At 42.4% G+C, this 22,240-nt stretch overlaps 2 protein-coding genes across 2 annotated transcripts in view; both read right to left on the bottom strand.

Annotated features, from left to right (window-relative positions):
• Positions 1–13,071, bottom strand: part of nrbp2a (nuclear receptor binding protein 2a) — a 37,474-nt gene extending 24,403 nt beyond the window's left edge. The window contains exon 1 of the mRNA XM_063219516.1: positions 12,452–13,071. Coding sequence (XP_063075586.1) covers positions 12,452–12,571 — 120 coding nt within the window. The 5' untranslated portion in view covers positions 12,572–13,071. The remainder of the gene's footprint in view (positions 1–12,451) is intronic.
• Positions 13,072–14,326: 1,255 nt separating this feature from the next.
• LOC134466559 (B-type lectin plumieribetin-like) lies at positions 14,327–15,936 on the bottom strand. Its single transcript, XM_063220455.1, has 3 exons — positions 15,851–15,936; positions 14,903–14,996; positions 14,327–14,706 (listed from the first exon to the last, which is right to left on the bottom strand). Exons 2-3 carry the CDS (start codon positions 14,990–14,992, stop codon positions 14,440–14,442), a joined length of 357 nt encoding a protein of 118 aa, XP_063076525.1. The 5' UTR covers positions 14,993–14,996; positions 15,851–15,936; the 3' UTR covers positions 14,327–14,439.
• Positions 15,937–22,240: the final 6,304 nt, after the last annotated feature.

Raw genomic sequence — 22,240 nt, 5'->3', positions numbered from 1 at the left:
GTTTTTTTTCCCCCCTCTGTGCCCCCTGACCCACAAACCCACCCCCCCAACTTCCCTACCACACCACAACACAACCTCACAAGCATAAGGACATCAGGCTGGTATATATGCCTGTCTTCTGTTTTCAAGGAAGTCTTAGTTTCTGCTTTACAAAGTAGCTGCACACACAGACACCCGATAGAAGGACCTGCATCTCTGCATAGCAAAGGTGCTGCCAAAGTTTCTGCTTTGGCCTAAGATCAGAAACACGTCTCGTACAGGAATAGAGTGAAGTGGCTCTTGGCCCGTAAAGACAGAAGACAAACACGCCGTGTGGGAGTGAGTGGGTGGGGCTGGCGGCGTGAACGGTAGGTAGGTTAGTTAGGAGAGTAGCTCGCGTCTGAGATGTTTTCCCTTCGACTCATGTGTCCGAGAGAGAGAGAGGGAGGATAGAGAGGGCTGGAGGGAGGGAGGGAGGGAGACAAACCTTGTGAAAACAAATAATAAAGAAAACAGCCTCAGCTCACAGAGAACTAAATTTAGATCGACAACAAATCCACCAGCTTTCGGCAATTCATTCTTTGCCATTTGTGAGTTCTTTTTTCTATTTGTGAGAGTTCTTTGCCATTTGTGAGAAACATCTGTCAGGAGGTTGTCATGTCATGTTGGTGTGTCGCTTGAGTTATTGACTGCTCCTTCAACTTCAGCCATTACATAGTTCCACAGCAATAAATGAACCCTAAAACCCCACCCATTCCATTTGGATAGATGGCAAATCACCGAACGCAGCGCAGATTATAGGGATTAGAGATTAGGGCTGCAAAAGACTAGGATTTTCTCTCCCTCGCTCTCGCTCACACCGTCTTTCTGTCCGTCTTTAACAACGTCTGTCTGTCTGCCTCCCTCCCTTCCTCTCTTTCAATCAATATCCCTTTTGAAAATGATCTTGGCTGTGGGCTCTGTCTGGCCCCGGCTTGTTATATAATGTGTGCACCTCCCGTCACTTATGCATGGGAGCACAAACAAACGGACGAATCGGGTTCACATGCAGAGCCTTGTACATGCGCAGACCGTGAAAGTGCGCGCGCACACACACGCACGCACGCACGCACACACGCACACACGCACACACGCACACACACACGCACACACACACACACACACACACACACACACACACACACACACACACGCACACACACACACGCACACACACACAGGCACGCACAGGCACGCACAGGCACGCACACCAAAACGCATGTTCGATAGCCATGCTACTGTAGCTGGATAGCCTGCTAGGCGGCGGCGCTTCATAATCCTGTAGGGCTCGTTTAGACAGGGAGGCCCATCTGCTGTGAGGGAGTACCCTTCCTTCATGCACCACTTCTGATGTGGATGAGGCTCGAGGTAGGTCCATTGAAAAAGGTGAAAAACAGAACTATGAAATTGCACACTTCGGGGCATTTCGGTATGTGCAAACATGTAAGGGCCTCACACAGGGATGCACCAATGAAAACAAATGTTCAACAATGGAAGTCTTAACAGACTGAAAAGACTCAGTAGGTACATACTCTCACAATTGTGTAGGTTGGGTCAAAGATGAGACGTGATTTTTTTTTGTTCCGCACTCATTTAACTATCAAAAAAGTAAATAAATGAATTTTGAATGTTATGCTGATAAACAGCATAGCCTGGTTTCTCATTTCAGTAACATGAAAAAGAAAAATAGTCGTCAATGTATGTGTGAAATAATCTCATAAAGTGCAAAAATGTCATTCAGAGTAATGGTCCGAACTTAAAAAATCACCAATACATCCTTGAATAATTATGCAAAATGATGAACAAAATTCTCTTTTCACTCTCTGGGCATAATTCTAGAAGTGTTCTTGTTATTGTATTAAAAGCATGTTTCATTACTATTTTGTTTTGATATTCAAATCATCTGGGGACTTTTGTCCGGATTTTCAACTCCTTAGATGTCATTAAGTGTAATCAACATGGTGCTTTTAAATCATAATAAAAAGTGATAGTCAGTCACACAACAATATGTGACATCATCAAAAGGACCCCTGGGGACCCCTTAAGTGATGCAAAGGGAGGTTCTTGTTCTTCAATAGTTGAAAATTCCGTATTTCTATCTTGTGGTAACAGCGTCCACAAAAAGGTAGAGAATGCGCGCACATCAGTGGTACAGGTGCTGGACAAAATAAAGTAACTGAAGTAAATGATAGAAGTCTGCAACACTGTTAATGCTCCCAGTGATTTATTTGCACAACGTTTTGAACCTTCGTCCTTTTTCAAGACAACAGCGTCCATAAAAACAGATCATCAGTCATTCAGTGTAATGTCAAAAAATACTTTTATACTCAGATATTCATCCAAAGAAGCATATGTTGTAAAATAGTCATAGTAAACATTGTGGGTCAAAGACATTGTTTTATGTAGGTGGCTAACTGTGTGCTTGTAAAAAGGTAAAAATAAGGTGAAAAGTATTTGGTCGTCCTTCAGTGTAAGAGATGTCATTCAGTAACATGTGGTGTAAGGGCCATTTCTTTCAGTGTAATCAGTTCATAATTGTTTATAAAGAATCAAAACTGCAATATATGTAGCAATATTATTATAAAATACAATAATGATGATGATACTACTTGAAATTATGACTTGTATTGCTATTGCCATTATAACATTGTTATTACCAGGTAGCAACCATATTACCTATTCAATTCTGGGATTTTGGAAGTTGTACATGAATAATCAGAACACGAAATCCCCGAAATCTGCAGGTTAACAGCCAACATTTTCTTTTTTTATTGGTTTAAGCCTAAGTAGTAGCCTACCTCCAAGCTTGTGATCTTGGAAGTTCTTTAAAACATTTTTTATCTTTTCTTTAAAACATGTTTTAATGCCCCAATATTAAGTAAAATATCAATTATTTGACAACATTTATTTCTGTTGTCACTCATTCAGGACGTTGAGTCGGCTACTGTAGTATGATGGGAACAATATGATAGTAATAAATAGTAGCTGTTTATAGGCTTTTTTACCAAAGTGTCATTCAGTGTAATAATTGTGGTCATTCAGTGAAATGCACATTTTAATGTGAAAATAAAGTCAAATTCTTACGAAACTTATTTGTTTAGCACAACACATGCGGGGGCATACAACAAATGAATAATTGTGATTTTCTGATTTTCTCTTCGGTGGAAAAACTTCTTACAGCCAAATGGGTAAAATGCACTCTGTGAAAGGCTACTAACACCATAAAAAATATTTCCAAATACCTCTAACTAGAAAATTTTAGGTTTGATGAAGACCTTAATTATAGCCCTTCACTATGTCATGTAGCTTATTTCAGTTTTTTAACGTCATCCATATTTTTGCATTTCCAACTGTATTAAATCATTTTACACTGAATGACATTTTATGGGTAAAAATGGGGTAAAAATGCATGTTGCTTACTATTTTCTGAACAGAAAATAATAAACTTAATCACTTTACACTCCAATGTACCCAAAAAAGTTGAAAAACGTCAGGGAACAGTTTTATTTTTTTGAGTCCTGAAAACCCTGTTTCGTCTTTGACCCAGGTTGCACATCAATTAGAAGTCTTCTGAAGCAAAAGCTTTATATATTTTAGGAGCATTTTTGCCTTTATTTCGACAGGACAGTATGAGAGGCGACAAGAAGTGATTGGGAGAGAGAGATGGGGGAGGTTCGGCAAATGACCCGAGCCGGGAATCGAACCTGGGTCGCCGGCGTAGTAACCTAGTGCCCTAGCATTAAGGCCACAGTACGGCCAAGCAAAAGCTTTATGACAGAAATGTTGTAATACACACAGTATACTATGTGTCACACAACGCATTCATGTTGCCTGATGTGATAATCAGATAACCCAATCAACAGCCATGAAGGCCTGTGAGGCAGGCACTCTCTTTTTTCTCAGGTCTATCCGAAGACAAGATGTCTCCTTGTGGGGACCGCGTGACTCCTTCAAAACGGCCCGTGAAAAGCATGTGAGCATGTGAGGACACTCAGGCTGTCAGCAAGAAGCAATCTGCCGCTCACAGAGCCACAGAGGATGCTAATCATCTCGAGCTAGCCAACCTATCGCTGTCATATAGCTTCCCTGTTATTCTTTACCTATGAATGGCCGCATTGTGCAGGCCGACTCGGCCACAGCAAAGCTGATTATTCCAGGCACATTTAGCGGCCAAAGGAATGAATGGATCTCATACTGTTACAGGAGAGCATCTCCGTGTATGAAAAGCATGGGAGAAGGAAGACGGCAAAAGAAAGAGACAAGTTGAGAAACGCACTGAGAGTACAGGCCTAAGCTTACATGTCCGTGAAGTGCATTGATGGGGAGGGCTTGGGCTGGATGGGAGTGGACGACTGGAGTGGGCTTCTGTATTTAATTGCTTTTCCCATCTAATGCTGCAAATCCCTAGTAATGGGACGTCTATCCCACAATAGCCTTCTGACACAAACCCAAGCATTCTTCGCAGAAGTAGAAGGGGTTACTACATGTCAACCGGTCACGTCGTTATATTTCTGATCTCCTGTGTGAGGCCAGAGAACAGTGGGGAGGGGGGGAAAGGGAGAGAGGTAGACCCTAACAGAGTTGAGGTTGAGCTGAGGACCCGGCCCATAGAGATGAATGCGTGTGGGTGGGGGGGGCCTTTGACACGGCACTGTCAATCTCATTTCCTCCCCATAAGCTTGGCAACATGAAGAGTAAACAACACACACACACACACACACACACACACACACACACACACATTTATATTCACATGCTCATACACAAACAAAAACATTCAACTACACACATCCACACGCACATGTAGGCGCATTGAGACGTGCATACACATGCGCGCACAAGCGCAGCAGATGCGTACGCATACATGATGTGCGTGTGTGTGTGCGCACAGCAGCAGATGTGCACATTAACAGACCCCTAACGTTACAGGAATAGGATTGTTTATATCCACTTAAAGTTTCACCCGGTGAAGTAAGGCAGAGTCATCCTCACACACACACACCAGCCCGAGCCCGCAGGGGAAAAACAAAGAGGAGCAAACTACTATATAATGCGTGGAGCTGATCCAAGAGACCACGGGAATGCAGGCATCGTTCAGGCCCTCTCACAAGCCTGGTCATGTCTGCAGCCACTTTGTGACGGCTGCTTCACACTCACTCACTCACTTCTCTCCTCTCCTCTGCTCTCCTGCCATCTCCTCTCCTCCACTCCACTCCACTCTACTCTTCTCTCTTCTCGTCTACTCCAATCTCCTCTCCTCTCCTCTCCTCTCATCTCCTTCCCTCCACTCCACTCCTCTCTTCTCTCTTCTCGTCTCCTCCAATCTCCTCTGTTCTCTTCTCTCTATTCCTCTCCTCTGCTCTCGTCGAACTGTGTTGAACAGATGCACTACGCCCTGCCGTGCCCTGCCCTGATGAATGACAGCTGGTCGATGTCCATTTATTGATCTGACCTTGCAAATGGGGAACTTTCTGGAACTGCAGGCTGGATGGGCAGGCTGCAAGGCTCAATAAGGCCTAAATCTTTGGGTCGGCGTGTGTGCAGCATATTCATTCCCCCGGTCTAGGCGGTGGAGCAGGACCCATTTTATTACTCTCGCATGATAGACGAGTGGGGCTACCTTGAGAAGACGTGGTGTGCTGACACATGAGGGGGGTGGTGTTGGTGTGTGTGTGTGTGTCTGTGAGGAGGGTGTACTGCAGGCTTCAGGCTAGAGGAAGCGACTGCACTCTAATAACCTAATACATGGCTGTGTGACTGCCACTCCACCCCCAAGGTCACCTCCTGACTTCTAGATTGTTCTCTTCCTGGGGCCCCTGCAGGTAACAAGCCTGCTACATTTTGTGAAAGGGCTTGGACTAAGCAAGGCCGCTGAAACTCCTCCTGTCGCCTAAATCAAAACTGGAAACCCAATATAGAATTATATAAATATCTATTGAGACATGTGGTCCCCATTTCCATTGCAGTCTAGTCTACATTGTCTGTACTACAACATGCAATTTCCTCCGGTCCATAGGCATAGCAGGAGCAGCAGCACTGCCACCACCACCTGCGCCTGCCACGAAACCAAAACAGAGCGCTGAAGCGTACAGCCAAAAAAGTCCTCGTCCCGTGGGAGCGGCACGGGAGTCATGTGTAAATGAAGGAGGGAGGGCAGTGGGAAAGGCCTCCTCCGCTTCTGCTGAGCTAGCCTTGAGCGCGGGTGGACGAATAGATACCCTTCCAGAGCGACAGCCGGGGAGACATGGGTGTGTGCTGTGCACTCATAACATCAGCCTTTTCTTAGAAATCTGGGAAGGGTCCCACTCCCACAACAGGGGAAGGCGGGGGGAAAGATAGATAGAGGGAGAGGGAGAGAGAGAGAGACAGAGAGAGACAGAGAGAGAGAGAGAGAGAGAGAGAGAGAGAGAGAGAGAGAGAGAGAGAGAGAGAGAGAGAGAGAGAGACAGAGAGAGACAGAGAGAGAGAGACAGAGAGAGAGAGAGAGAGAGAGAGAGAGAGAGAGAGAGAGAGAGAGAGAAACAGAGAGAGAGAGAGAGAGAGAGAGAGAGACAGAGAGACAGAGAGAGAGAGAAAAAAAGAGAGAGAGTGTGATAGAGAGAGATGCCAAATGGATGGGTTCATGCCTAAGGACAGATGGATTGCTCTGGGTTTTCTTTACACTGGCCTAAAGCCAGGCTGAAATCTCCCCTCCCGGCTGACTGGCTGAAAAGCCGCTGACTGCTGAAGGAGGGAAAAGAAAGACCCTGCAAAGTCTAACATATGTTCCACAGCGAGGGTTGTTTGGGGTCACGGAACTCCAACTTACAAGGCGAGACTTGAAAGCACACTACACCTTGTCAGGTCAAGCCGTGCCTCGCTGTACAAACAGTGGAATATGAAGCTCACTGTGTCAGAGAGATTTCCCCTGGACTGGCCGCAATCGATTGCAACACAGCGATTTATTGTTTGTTTTGTTTTGGTTTCATTGAAGAAAAAAAACTCCACACATACTATGCGGCATACGCTTCTCCGGGAGTAAACAGTACACAGCGATCAATCAGGCAACTTGAAGCCTGCCTTCCAGAGGCCCTCGGAGGACAAGCGCTTACTGAGCAGGCCCCGTGCTCCCCCGGAGCACACCCCTTTCCTGGTCAGCATTGTTCAGCCCTGAGCTCAGACAGAGGGCCCGTCTCAGCCTCTGAACTTAGCAACCATCACTCACAGCTACCCAGTTAGCTAGCTGGCCAGGGACCCACTCTCCTTGGTTATGTAACACACACCGTGCTCAGCGGAGCGACTGGGGGGGGGGGATGCAGTCCTCCTTGCCCTGTCTCCGGTTATGGAGTGCAATTTGTCTTGAAGCCAACCAAGCTTTTATCTCTGCTATTTTTAAAAAAGGTATTCGCCGTAATCCACAGTCAGCATCCAAACCGCATATTATGCCTCAACAAGCCTGAACCGTCTAATGCTCTGGTTTAGTGGCCTCTTGCAGCCCTGTAAATACACTTTCAGTGGTAGCCTGCAACATCATTTCGTCATCCTAGTATGATAGGTTCCTACACTATAAAGGGGTTGTAGCTGCTCATTCATAGTTTGTTAACTTTGGCATGAATTGATACACATTTTAATTGACTTCGGAGTGACACATCGCTTATCTCAAGCGAAAAAGAGCCCTGAGGCAAACTGAATGAGTCCGCACATAGTCAGGCGTTCAAAAGAACCAGTAAGATGCATCTCACTCATAATAGAACATGAAAGTTGATCTTGTAATCCTGGCTGGGACAGCCCAATGACTTTTAAGCGTTAATGTCAAGTGACTTTATAAGTTGACTGTAAATACTTGTCCCTGTACGGGGTAAAGCTATATTGTAAACAAGACCATGTCAGCACTCATAACAGTGTGGCTAGACAACAACACTGTCTGCACGGGTGAAATGTACAGAGTGCACATTTTCAGCACATTTGTGCTTTCAGTTTACTATGCTGTGCATGCTGTGATCTGTGCAGCAAATACCTCCGTCAGTAGTTTTGAAAGCATATATTCAAATATAGCATTACATCATCTCAAGGAGGTTACTCTGTGCGACACGGTTAGCCTAATTACACGACATAAGGGCAACACCTGAGCATCAGTAGATCACAATAGTGGCCTACAAAGGCAATGTGCCGTAACTACATCAACATTTAAACGGTGAAGAACGCCTTCAAAGTCTTGAGGTTGGATATTGTAGGTACAGCAAATTTGACCGCAATATCTCTAAAACGTGACACATTTGGACCATAATGTTTTCTCACAAGATAAAGGCAGTGTTATGAAGACCATTTACAGTCTAGACTCTATTTTGACAAAATACTCAACTTTGCCTTTGTAGGGCGGAATAGGCGTCAAATATGTTGCTAGCCTTCCTAGATAGGGTAAGTGGCATGGGATATGAGGGGCGTGTTCCCCTCTGCCTTCTTCTCATCCCTCTCTAGCCTACCTCATTCTTACAGCCCGTTCAAGCATCCAAATCTGGACAGAGATCACAGCAATGCTCAAATTGTGAAGGGGCCTTGTGATGAACCACACGGCGAGCAGGTGAGGCTTCACATGGACAGAAAAACATCAGCAAGGGAGAAGTAAGCCAAGGGCCATGCTGACATTTCACAATTAGTAAAAAAAGAGGGGAAAAAACTGTCAAAGGGGTATTTAAAACTGGTTCTGCAACATTAGGTCACGTGACATGAACCTCTTTGCTCTACGTATTTAACACCCACACAAAGGAATTTAAACCCCCCCACCCACACACACACACTAGTAACGTCTCCATCATTTAACAAACTGGGTCTTTAGTGAAATGTCAGGTCTGTGTCAAAACTGACATGCACATACTTGCATGACACTTGCACGGCACACCAACCTGCTTGGACCTGATGATTCGTTTCACACCCCTGAGGATTTCGGTCACCCACAGCCACCGGGGAGCTACTCGGGCTGACAGGGCAACAGTATCTGAGTGCAGTGCACAGACGCAGGCTACAATCTCAAAAACTAAAAAAACAACAACAAGGAACAGAGAGGTCCACTCAAGAAAACCATGTGGCTGCATTAGTGCTACGCGCAGTGTCCATTACTCGACTTCAATAGGCTCATTCTCCATAAACCATGTCAGTCACCACTAGGTGGGCCACACAAGCCAACTGGGTTATATTGCTCCCTCTGTAAACAGAGCTGGCTTGGTTTGTTTTCTTCTCCTCTCTTCTGATTTCCTCTCAGTTACTTAAGTTTTGCAAGAAAAGCCCAAATGGCAAATGTTTCTCCCTCTATATTTTTCAACATGTAGCTATGGAACATCAGTCCAACGTTTGACATGTATTGAACTTCATAGTTCCTCTCCCAATGTATTTCTCCTCCTCTCTCGGCCAAACACACTCAAATACAGCACAGCACACACACACAGATACAGACAGCATTCACAAATTAGTATTCCAGTGAAAGGGGAACTACTCGGTCGAAAACATTAAGAACAAGAGTAGCTTTTCACTGTTGTTCCACAAGCAGGTCTGTCTTGCCCAACGCCCGGCCCTCTGGCACCTTGTAACCATACTGACGCAACAGCATGGACGGGAGGAAACAGTAACAACTGTATTACACCCACAGGCTGTTTATAAGATAGGAAATGCTTCAGTGCCATGTTGAATTCCCCTGTAACGCAAACAGAAAAATAATGCCTTGTCTAGTAGTAACACCCATCTGAGGACACGGCTTATTCGGAGGATTGAACCAGCATTTTCGTTCAGCAGCCTTCAATACAACTGACTTGACTGATCATGAAAGCTACATCTCAGACCACGTGCCAATAATCTGGCAGACATGATCTCATAATTTATCTTATCGTATTCAGCCTGTCTGAGAAGTGTCGCAATTGGACAGGTTGCTCACTGTTTGATTGGTCATGTAAGCTGTGTCATTCTCCTGTTGCAGAAGAATAATACAAATAAAAGGTTTGAACTGATAAGATTGAAATAACCATACTTTTACAGTAGATGAACCAATTCATGATATCTTTATAGAACTGTAAAAAAATATGTTCCACCGTTAAAAAAAACTCCAGTACAAGATGATGTTAACAAGTAGATAGAGTAAGTACCAGAAAAAAAATGTTTTTAAAATGGTGTTTTGGCAACAATGTTTTTCTGACTGAGAAAAGTGGTTCATGTAGAACCCAGTCACATACTCCTTGGTTTTACATGCCACATGCTCAAGCAAAACACACTGAACACATAGGAAAAACAGAACGCTATTGGGGGACCTTTTAAGTGAAGTTAGCCCAACCTCTTACATTTATTTACCACAGTTCCTGTCCCTTGATTTACATACATCAACATCTGCAAAAACAATGTATGTCTTCTCAGAAATTGAGTATGAAACAAAGTAAAGAGACTCTAATCTCCAAATGTAGGCAAACACGTGGGTGGTTGACATGACGCCCTGTTTTTACATAACATTAGTTAAAAACCTACAAAATTGATATTTTTCCACTTGAAAACAGATGTAAATGAAAGAAGATGTGGTACATCATGTTTCATATTAGTCTTAGATGAGAAGAAACATTTTTGTTCAGATTAATGGAAAGGTTTATATGTGAATGTCCTGTGGTGTGACTGTAACATTAATAAAACTTGGAATATATCCAGCTATAGAATAAACCAACAACATTTTGAATCATTTATAAAGCATTGGGCATGATTGCATAAATATTAACCTTATATTTAAAATATGAATGTGAAAAAAACTCAATACAGTAATATTAACTACAAGTTCAATTTCGTAACACAAATTGCGTCCTGCGGGGTGACATGTAAGTCAGGTTTGTGGACGAGCAACTGCAAGGCCAACTACAAGGGTCTTAAAGACAGGCTCCTAACCAGTTATACCCCAGTTATTGGAGAGTAGACATACTCTTAATATGTCTACATTGCAATGTTTCTGTCACACAATGCTTAGGTTCATTTGTGGTGTCCCGTGGTGTGACTGCTCTTATGGAAGGAAAAAAAGTGTTTTATTAATGAAAACACATATTAAAGGTTAAACACAATATCATTATCTAGTTAGCATGAGCTCGGAGGTCAGTCACGAATACAAAAGGATTAAAATGGCAACAATGCAATGAATTTCCTGTGGTGTGACTTCATGTCCTGTGGTGTGACATGCTTAGGCATTGTGTTACTCAATCCTTACTTATTTTTCATGCATCATGCAAGGATAAGGATACAAGGAGATTTATTTGTCACATTCACACAATTATTTCAAGTAATACAGTGAAACCATGCAGTGAAATCACAGTTGTCTGCCTGTACGATGCATACGTGTGTGGGCGGGGGTGCGGTTGGGTAGTAGTGTGTGTGTGTGTGTGTGGGGGGGGGGGGTGTTAAAGGAACAATAGCAGAAAGAGCATTGGGGATATGTTTGTGCAGAATATTAATCATTGTATTGTATCTTACAGAAATATCACACCAATGATGTCACACCGCAAGACACATTTTCCCAAAAATGGCAAAAATTAGGCTAAATTCCACGGACCACTGACATCCCCCTTTTTTTCTATTTTTTCCAATTTTCCACCCATTTTTTCAGGATTGGAATATGTTTCCTCCTTTAACTGTGTTACGGCCTTAAACATCAACCCACCCACATGTTGATAGTGTTAAGGGGTACATATCTGACTAATGTACAACTGAACTGACATGGGCTGCATGTGGGTGCCTTCGGAAGATAAGATATTCAGTCACAGAGGTCCAAGGAAAAACACAAAAACTAGAACTAAACTTCATCTGAATGAGCCCATTAAGTCTAAATTCCAAATAAGAGTCACTAACTTTACTGGAGAGAAATAATATAGGGTAATATTTATTTTGACAAGCAACTATTTGTCAAAGGTGTTTATCATCTAGAACTATGTGTAGGCTTATGCTATTATTTAAAAGAGGGGATGTTGGGTCTCCAGCATCTTCAATAGGCCTATCAAAAAGGTTGAAGAGTGAGCATTTAGATAGAATCATTGGGAGTTTTTAGAAGTAAAAACAATGGAACCAGTTCGATATGAATCAAATGGTCTTTGGATGGGTGTAAATGGGTAAACTATGATAGTTCTTTGGATAAGAATGGCCCTACTCTACCTGGTTCAACAAAGTAGCCAGGTACCAGACTGTCTATGTCACTGATCGCCATTGGGTAGCGTCCTGGTGCTACTTTTCGTCCAAGCCATCGGCTTTAGCATTATGAATAGCCGACTTACATTCCGAATCAGCCTTACGGAACCAAAACAAGATGCTGTGTCATGTACTGGCAAAATTTGGCTACACCAGGCGCTGCATTGCCTCACGGTTTCCGCTGAGCTTGTGACACTTGGGCATGAGTGGCACGAGGAAGGCAATCGTATAATTCCGCACCATTCATGTATGCACCTACCTGCTCCTTTCGCTTCTGCCAGCGTCCACAGGGGCTTTCCTCCAGGATTTCACTCTCATCCTCGCTCTCCTCCTCCTTACCCCCGGACCCTGAAATCCTCTCCGGGACAGACATCGTCATTTTATCCTGACGTAGTGTGTTTATTTGCCTGGTCCCACTCGGTAGTACTGCGCATCCAGGTTTTTGCTGTCTGGCTCACAACTGAGAAAATACGAATAGTTGTTTCACCGAATTCCAGGGCACAAATCGGTCTCCAAAACATCCAAAAGTGTCTCGGTTAAAAGAAAATGCAACGTTATCCTAAAAAAGACCAGAACGCCATGACTTTGCTGTGTATTTAACCCTTCCACGAAGAAGACAAACGTTCTGTCACTTTGAGATCCTTGCGCGCGTACCTCCCTTTCACGATTCAGACATCCTCGCAAAAGAAATAGTTTACCTACGCCTTACGACTTCTGCCCACGTGATGTAAAATGTTTTGATTGCAATGAACGTGAGCTACGTGAGAAGATGGTTCCAATCCATAGCGACTGGCCATACTTTAGACAGATTCTATCCCTTTCGCGCCTGGGCTTCTGGCTGGCTTGGGGATCATTATTATCTTCCTCCAGCACTGTCGGTCAAAGCAGTACCGTAAATATCCGAGTATGTGCAGCCTGCTAAAGCATGCTAGCTTCTCCCCTGCCTTTTCACTCATTAATGTTATGAGTATGTTGTAGGTCTGCAGTATATGTAAATATAAAAAACAATATGCCATGAATGCATATGCAGTCAAAGTTTACAATATGCAAGAGAAGACAAGAAAACGCATTTACACTTGTATATTGTAGCCTAGGGTGTGGGTGGAAGGGTTTGTGTAGCATGGAATTTCCCCATGCAAATATTTCTCAACTTCATTGCAAATTATTGGACTGTCATATGCCCGCAGCAAATGCAGAAGCACATACGTACACATGCATGTGGTTCAGAAGTAAAACTAAACTGGCGGAAGTTAAATCAGGTTACAGAAAAAAAATGAAATGCCATTCTAAACAATTTACATTAATGTTTGACCTTTGACCTGCATAAACCATAGATTACCGTAATGTTTTTTTTTGGGTTTTTTTGTTGTTTTTTTATGCTTTACCGTTATTAATAATGCCATGTTGTAGCTAACACGGTCAATCTGGAAATATGTTAGTATTTGTATTGGATTTTCTTACTTATATTCTTCTATGTGACTGACCATTATTCTATATAGGCATAGGCCTAGGTTAGAATTCTTAAAAAAAAAAAAATCATAGGTCTCTTATGTGTCCCCCCAGTTTGTTCAGGTCCAGCCTTCAAAATCAGCAGATGGCCTTCCCCATCATGCTTCAAAACATCGACCAAAAGCGCCCTCTACTGAAATTAGTGAGTAGTCTTCACACTCCGACCACAGACACATCACAGATCTCCCCATCTGACAGTCACCCCAATCTCTCTCTCTCCTACTTACTCATTGTCTATATACAATGTATGCTACCTGCAATAAAGGCACAATCCAGCCACAAAAATATATTTTTTTTAAATGTTGGGCAACATTGGATCCAGGTCTAAGGTATGTAGCCTAGTCTAAAAGGGCCCTACTTCAAAGCATCCTATCAACCTATCTTTTGGAAAAGTGAATGAAGCCGGCAGGTAGATGGGTTTCTGTGTCTGCTTCCTTTTGTTATTATGTGTGTCTGATTGGACCAAAGAAGATCAATCCAATCTGTGTGCATTCATGTTTATATTATACCAAATTCCCTTTCCCTTTATGGTCAAAGGGCTGTGGCGTGACAGTGGCAGTAGTAGGCCTAGATCTACATTGAACACAGAAAACATGAGAAAGGAAACACAAGATGGAGCAAAAGATTCTCTGCAGTGATTTTTTTATTGAGTATGATTCATCAGACTTTACATCTGACTAGCCTACTACAAAGTGCAGTGGTATGTGTGCCAATACCCTGCAATGGAGCGCACCCTTCTCACTTGAATCCCTTAGACTGGGAGGAGTTCCACACCTCCTCGCCGTCCCTCTCGATCACCAGGTTGCCGTCATTGCGCAGGTACATGCGGCACATCTTGAAGCCACCAGACGCCTGGGTCTTGGTCTGCCACATCATTTTGTTGTCGCGCTTGTACATGGCAAAGTTGCAGTCGTCCTGCATGCAGAGGCGGTGGGCCTCCCGCTGGCCTGAGGTGTCAGACGACCACATCTGCCTCCAGCCATAGATCACAAAGTTGCCGTCCTCCTGCGCAGACACGCCAGAACAACAAACTCAAGATTAACACACACCCATGGATGGATTTATTTTCACAAAACTGGCTAACATTTGCTTAAGAAGGAACTCCCAACCTAAGTGTCTTTATCCTACTGTTTTACTTTATCTTGAAATGTAAAGGGAATTGTTTGGGGAAATCAATAGAATTGAATGGAATATGGAATACCTGGAAAACAGCCTTCCATTCGTGGTTGTTGGACCAGAGATAGTCTCCCTTGCGGAGCTCATCAAACTTGGACATGTAGTTCCTGCTCATGGCTCTGTTGAATACATGGTAAGGCAACACAGTCAGACTACAGTGCAAGCCCTGTGGTTGCAGGGCTTAACACAGAACACCTCATATGCCCTAATGTGTATAAATTACACTTCAGACCATACCGTTTAAAAATAGAATGTGGAACAGTCACATTTTCCACATAATTGTTTGATTTGTTCCGACTACTCACTACACCATTTCATTCTATCTGGCACAGATCTGCAGTCAGGTGGCTGCCTTGACTAATAAAATCGTGTTTTCTTGGCTCATGTATACATGGCATTCCTCTTAGTGTTTGAGGTCAGGGTTTCTTACCTCTCAATACAGAGAGTTCAATTAAATAAAACCCAACATTGTACATTGGAAACAATTAAACAGTCATACCGAAACCTCATACTGAAATGTCTTACAACAGTGTGCTGAATATGGCCCATGCACACAAGTTAAATGGTAAGCCTTAGACAGCCATTATTACCCAGGATTTATTAACAAAGACACCCATAGGTGCAGTTTGGCTGGGATATATGAGGCCATAGGCATTCAGGCTCAGCCTGCATAAACTTGCATCCAGAAAGATAAAGAAAAAAAAGCACAGAGAGCAAGAAAGACAGGAAGACAGACAGATAGAGAGATAAAACGAGGAAGAAGACAGAGAAAGGCCAATAGGGTCAGAAAGAGACACTGGTTGTAAAGAAAGGGAGTGAGAAATACAGACAGACAGACAGAGACAGAGGAACAGATAGACAGTGAAAAAGGAGAGGGACAGAGAGAGAGGGAGAGAGAGAGAGACAGACACAGAGGCAGAGACATGCAGAAAGACACAGAGGTTTGATGGAAAAGATAGAGTGCAGCACTTACAAGCCTTTGGTTCAGATGCTGTGGCTGGAGATGCAGAGGCTGTCTAGTGGCTTCAGGTGAAGTGATGTTGGGTCAGATTGGTCCCAATTTATAGGCGCAGGGCAGAGGAGGAGGCTGCCGCCAGAGGGTGGGGTGGACTGAGGAGCCCTTTCACGCCCATTGAGGTGCTAATTTGTTTGTGACATTTAATTTACTCTTGCAGGAATTTAACACGGATTTAAAAGCATGAAAACGCTTTCATGCACTAACGAGATTGGGGCCGCTTTTAATTTGGCCCTCAGAACATACAACATTGCATGAGTAGCTTTTGATCTTGTGAGAAGTTAAAACAGTATAATGTTCATTGGTCTAATAGCCACTTACCTACATAAAAAGGATGCATAATCTTTGCAATCAAGGCCAACACCCCTGCTAAGTTAATAAGACAACAACGTGTATCCCGAAAGCATTTCTTGACTTAAATTTTTGTTTCGTTTTCAACTTCAAAAAGACAGTTGTCAGAATTGATATACATCAGGGAGTGTTACAATGCTACAGCATGTTCATGGTGTGTATTGTCATTCCAAATGTCTTGGTCATGGCATTATATGGATATCAGATTTTGAACTGTATAAAAAAAAAGTTTTCCTTAGGTGACTGATGTGACTTTTGGTATGTCGAGGCCAGGGTGGAACATCTAGAAGAAAAGTCAAGTAAGGGCAGTAAGTTCAACTCAAGCGATTGAACACGAATGTACAAGGTTCATAGTGTTGCCAGATGCACATCCAATCCTGACCATAACACCACACAGCACTATGAGGAAGGCAATCATGTAATTACTGTGCTAAGACAGCAATATCAAAAGCACCCACTGCTTCATCTACAATCCCGCCAATGTCTATGTCAGCACAAGGCCTTGTGTCCTAAATCAAATCAGACGTCAAAGTTCTCTGAAATGTAATATTCGGGTCATGAAGTCAACTGACAATCCAAAGTCTTACTTCAGTTCTCTGTTTAAAAAAAGGCCAAAAATATCTGGAATTATCTCACTGCATGTCTGGCATGCTCTGCTCCAGTGTCATGGCTGTTTCTTGCAAATACTGTGAACTGGGTCACATGAATCAAATAATATTGTAATAAGGAATTCATTTCTAATGAACAAAAATATGTGGATCAAATCAAAAGTAAATTGGTTGACCTTGATGTTGAGATAGAACTAATGTAATGTACGTATATGACTGTATGTAGACATTGCTGTTGACCCTGACCTATTCCATGTGCAGTATGTCAAATCTCTTTGTTGGAAGAAAGGGAAATTTATATACCACATTTACACTGAACAACCAAAGTGATTTAAAGCTTGGATATGCTTAAAATGAAACACAATAAAATGAAATAGAATAATGCTAATGAAACACCTCTACATATAGAAACTATGCAGACACAGTAACAACCTAATCCAGGTCAATTCAATTCAGGTACTTGTGTCTTGCAGGTGTCGTGCCAAAAAACAACTCCCTGCCAGAAAACGAGAGTTACGAGGCGTTGCCAGAATGTGACTGCCCCCTGTAAGTCAGGATTTCAAAGGGCAATACACACCAACATTTCTGGGGTGATAGTGGAGGGTGCCCGGTACAGTGAAATTGATGCAGCTGACCCTCTGTAGTCCAGAGTTACAGGGGGTTATTCCATGAAGTCACCCATTTTTCTGGCAGGGAGTCGCTTTTTGGCATGACACAGGCTACTATGTCTTGAGTGAGGATTGCAATGGTTACGCTTGCTGTTTTTATGTCTGTAGCTGAGTTTAAAACCTATCTTAATGACACTTTTAAATCTGTCTGCACTTGCTTTTAATATTTTAATCTCCTTCTAATGTTGTTTTATGTTTATTATTTTATGGTTTTTATTGTGTAATTTTATCTCTTTATCCATATTGATTTGTTCTGTTTTGTCTGTGTCCTGTCTGTAAATGTAACTGTTATGTGTGCTGCCGCCTTGGCCAGGGCTCACTTGTAAAAGAGAATTTTATTCTCAATGTGATTTTATTTCCCTGGTAAAATAAAGGTAAAATAAAAAAAAAGATGTTTCAGACTTCAGTTTGAGTGACCGTTTAATACTTTGGGGCAAACACACTAGGCCTGAAAGCCTTACCAGACACTGCCCATGGGATGTCAAAAGGCACTATCAAACAAACCCAAGTGGTCATGTAATGTGCACTAAGCAAATTCACTACATACATTGTTGTTGTATCAATAATTGGCAAGAGGTTAAGGAGCTGGGCTTGTAGTTTGAGGGCAGCTATTCCATCCCTGGTATCGCCAAAATGGTGGGGAGTGATTGACTATCCCATATCCTCCTCCATAACCCTGATCATGACACTGCCCTCCTACAGTATGCTGTTCTATTCAGGGCATCTGTTGGGCTGCCCCTTTGCACGGGTGAGGAATGTTGATTTCATATAGCTACTTGAGTGAGGACAAGTAAGTGTGACCTTATCTCTTGGGGGGTTAAGAAACGAATTTGGGGGGTTAAGATGTCGAGGCGGAAAGGCCTTTAGGCCGCAGTAGAAAGACACCAGGAGGTCAGCCTGACCTGGTTGACTGTAACAGACTAATTCTAGCTGGAAGATGTGCGAGTACCGGTTTTAACTGTATTAGTCTTGGATATTGCATGATGATGATCCATTGGTATGCCGGCATGAGTTATGTTGACCCCTACGTATCACCCCTACGTTCTGTGACGGAATATGCACTGTCGAGGTGGTGGGCTATGGCCTTGGTGCGGAGAGGTGTCACATGCTCGTGGCCTAAAGAATGTTGCTATGATGTCCTTTCATGCAAAATACAAGTCCGAGGATGGAACCAGCGCAAGCTAGTGGGGACGGTGACAAGTGACCTGTTGGACGTAGGAACATCGTCTCCAAGGACACGTGGTACTGTGCCAGGCAGAGGAGCAGGGGCACGAGAACATGTGAAGGATGACTGGAAGTGTGTGTGTGCGTGCATGTATAACCCTAACATCTTTGGCCCTTTTCTAGAACCAGGACGAATGGACAGGCGCCTCTTACTGTATGTGGCAATGTGTGTGTCTGTGTGTATGAGTGTGTTTGTACATGGCCAATCCTTTGATGCAGAAAGAAGACTGGGCCTGTGTGGTATGGATGGGTGTTTGTCAATGTCGTTTGTCATGGCATGCATGGACATGTATAGACATGTGAGTGTTAAACTTGTGACCAAAAGGTAATGTCATGCACAGGAGTGATGTGAAGACCTTGGGATGCGCGTGACAAGATAAGAAGATCCGGATGATTCCAGTTGCACACGGGTGGGATACGTGACGCATTGTTTTTTCGTAACATTGGTTAAAAACCTACAAAACTCTTATTTTTCCTCTTGAAAACAAATGTCAATAAAGAAGATGTGGTACATTATGTTTCATATTAGTCTGAGATGAGAAGAAACATTTTGGTTAAGATTTATGTAAAGGTTTATATGTCAAATATCCTGCGGTGTGACTGTAACATTAATGAAACCTGGAATATAATATATATATAAATTAACCAACAGCATTTTTAATAGTGTATGAAGCATTTGGCATGACTGCATAAATATGAACTTGATATTAAGATATGTGAATGTGAAAAAAATTCAAGACAGTAATATTAACTACAAGTTCCATTTCGTAACACAAATTGCGTCCTGTGGGGTGACATGTATGTCAATGTTGGTGAACGGGCAGCTGCAAGGCCAACTACAAGGGTCTTAAAGACTAGCTCCTAACCAGTTTGTACCTCAGCTATTGGAGAGTGGTCTGGAAGTTTAAGGTGACTCTTCACCTCTTAATATGTCTACATATTGCAATGTTTCTGTCACACAATGCTTAGGTTCATTTTATGGTGTCCTATGGTGTGACTGCTCTTATAAAAGGGGAAAAAAGTTTTTTATAAATGAAAACACATATTAAGATTAAACACAATATCATTATCTAGTTAGCATGATCTCAGAGGTCAGTCATGTATACAAAAGGATTAAAATGGCCACAATGCAGTAAATTTCCTGTGGTGTGACTTCATGTCATGCGGTGTGACATGCTTATGCAATGTGTTACTCAGTCCTTAATTGTTTTTCATGTATCATGCAAGGATATAAGGATACCAGGAGATTTATTTGTCACATTCACACAATTATTACAAGTAATACAGTGAAACCATGCATTGAAATCACAGTAATCTGCCTGTACAATGCATAGGCGTGTGTGGGTGTGTATGGGGGTGCGTGGGTAGTAGTGTGTGTGTGGGGTGGGGGTTAAAGGAACAATAGTACAAAGAGCATGGGGGATATGTTTGTGCAAAATATTAATAATTTTATTGTATCTTACAGAAATGTCACACCAAGGATGTCACACACACCGCAGGCCACATTTTCCCAAAAATGGCAAAAATTAGGCGAAATTCCACGGACCACTATGAGCTTTATTTTTTTCAATTTTTTTCCAAATTTTCCCATCGTTTTTTTCAGGAATTGGAAAAACTTTTTTTTTTTGCGTTACGCCCTTAAACGTCAACCACCCACACACAGAGACTATTTTGTTTACATATTTCAGTGAAAGTATGTTACTATATAATCATTGGGTTCAGGGAAATCCAGGGTTCATCTTTGTTGCCGTTAGGGTGAACCCAGGGCTCTGGGTTCGAAGTTGAACCCAGAGCTCTGTATTTTGGCTTCTGTATTTTATGCTTTATTCACTCTGTATTCACTTAGTAATTTGTATGTATAGATCAATAAATAAATCTTTTAATTTGGACTAAATTTCAAGTTGTCGGCTCTACTCCTTGGTAGAGTAGCTGGAAAACCCAACAGGAATAAGGACACATTTTTGTGTGCCCTCAGTACTGTGGTGTGCTGTGTGTCACTACGACAATGGGACTTTCCTTGTGGGAGTTTCAAAAGACTAGTGCCAGCTTGTACTTAAATGATATTCTGTATATAACACTGAGTCAGTACAAAGCTCTCAGCATGGATGTGGCATTTTAGTTGCACCAGTCAACTGCCTGCTGTATAATAAGGTGTGAAGAGTGAGGATTCATTGACTACTCTGAATTGCACTAGTAGCATTCCATTGGAAAGACCACAAGACAAGTCTCTCAACGAAATTGAAATTTAAAAGTTAAGCGAGTGCATAAAGGCAGTGCATAGCTTCAGGCATTTGGAAGAAGGCTACACTTCAGCCAGAAAACACTTTTGTAGTGGCAAAAAAAGAACTCTTTCTTCAGGATCCTGAAGAACGCCCAACTTTCACAGAAACTGTCGTTTGGTACTCTGTGTACTATTCAGACAATGAGAAGCCACACATCATACGTCAAACTCAGGGACGGGGGGGCAAATCTGGCTCGCCGTGACGTTTTATTTGGCCCGCAAGATCATTTCAAATGTGTATTACAGTTCATCGACATAGCGCACCATTAGTATATAGTAATATGTCCTGAAAACGAAATGCTGTCTCACAGGATTTATGAGTAGGCCAAGGCCAGTGCAACAGTATTCAAGTTCATCAATAGAATGTCTCCCATTTACATACTGTTTACAGTACAACAGAATTATATGCAGGCACATTTGAACTGTTATATAATGTAAGTGTTTGGCCTGCAACTTAGTTACCAATTTGGAATTTGGCCCACAGTGAATTTAACTTTTACACCCCTGACTTATCACAAATATACAAAGAGGATCATTGGTACCCACCTCACTAAGCAAGAGAAGAAACTTGGTATCACATAATGCACAGGCTGAGCAAAAACAATCTCAGCTATAAACAGCGGTGTAGTCTACTTTTTTGAAGTGGGTATACTGCCTATTCGAGCATTTTTTGAAGTGGGTATACTGTATGCTATTCTAAACAATGGATAAATCAATTTTAAGTGGGTATACTGAAGTCCCTAAAATTTAGAAGTGGGTATACTCCATATACCTACGTTCTACGTAGACTACACCACTGGCTATAAACCACAGACAGATTGTGCGTGTGAGTCTTATGTCTTTTGCCTGTGTGTGTGAGCATATGTGAACTGTCCCTGCGATACATTGGGCACAGTTCTACATTGCATTATATTTATTTATACGCTGTACATGCAGAATTTGGTCAGCCTAGATATTCTTCTATGTAGAGTTCATTTTCTCTGCTTTTGTATCAGTTGGCTGTTCCAAACATTTCAAAATATGTTGTGACATGACATTTATAATAGGCTACCTGTTCTCCATGAATGTGACGATACTTTAACATTTTAATATGGGTTTTCTTTTCACTTCATATGGAAAATTTTGACTGCTTTTTGAATTGTACTGGAAAATGTATTAACTTTGTTTTAAACTTGTGCGTGGGGAATTGTAACCTATTTTTTTTATCTATGTTTGA

This window comes from Engraulis encrasicolus, chromosome 16, assembly GCF_034702125.1.
Source record: "Engraulis encrasicolus isolate BLACKSEA-1 chromosome 16, IST_EnEncr_1.0, whole genome shotgun sequence".
NCBI classification, from domain to species: Eukaryota; Metazoa; Chordata; class Actinopteri; order Clupeiformes; family Engraulidae; genus Engraulis; species Engraulis encrasicolus.
Note: the sequence above shows the minus strand (reverse complement) of the source record. Positions and strands in the feature narration are given on the sequence as shown.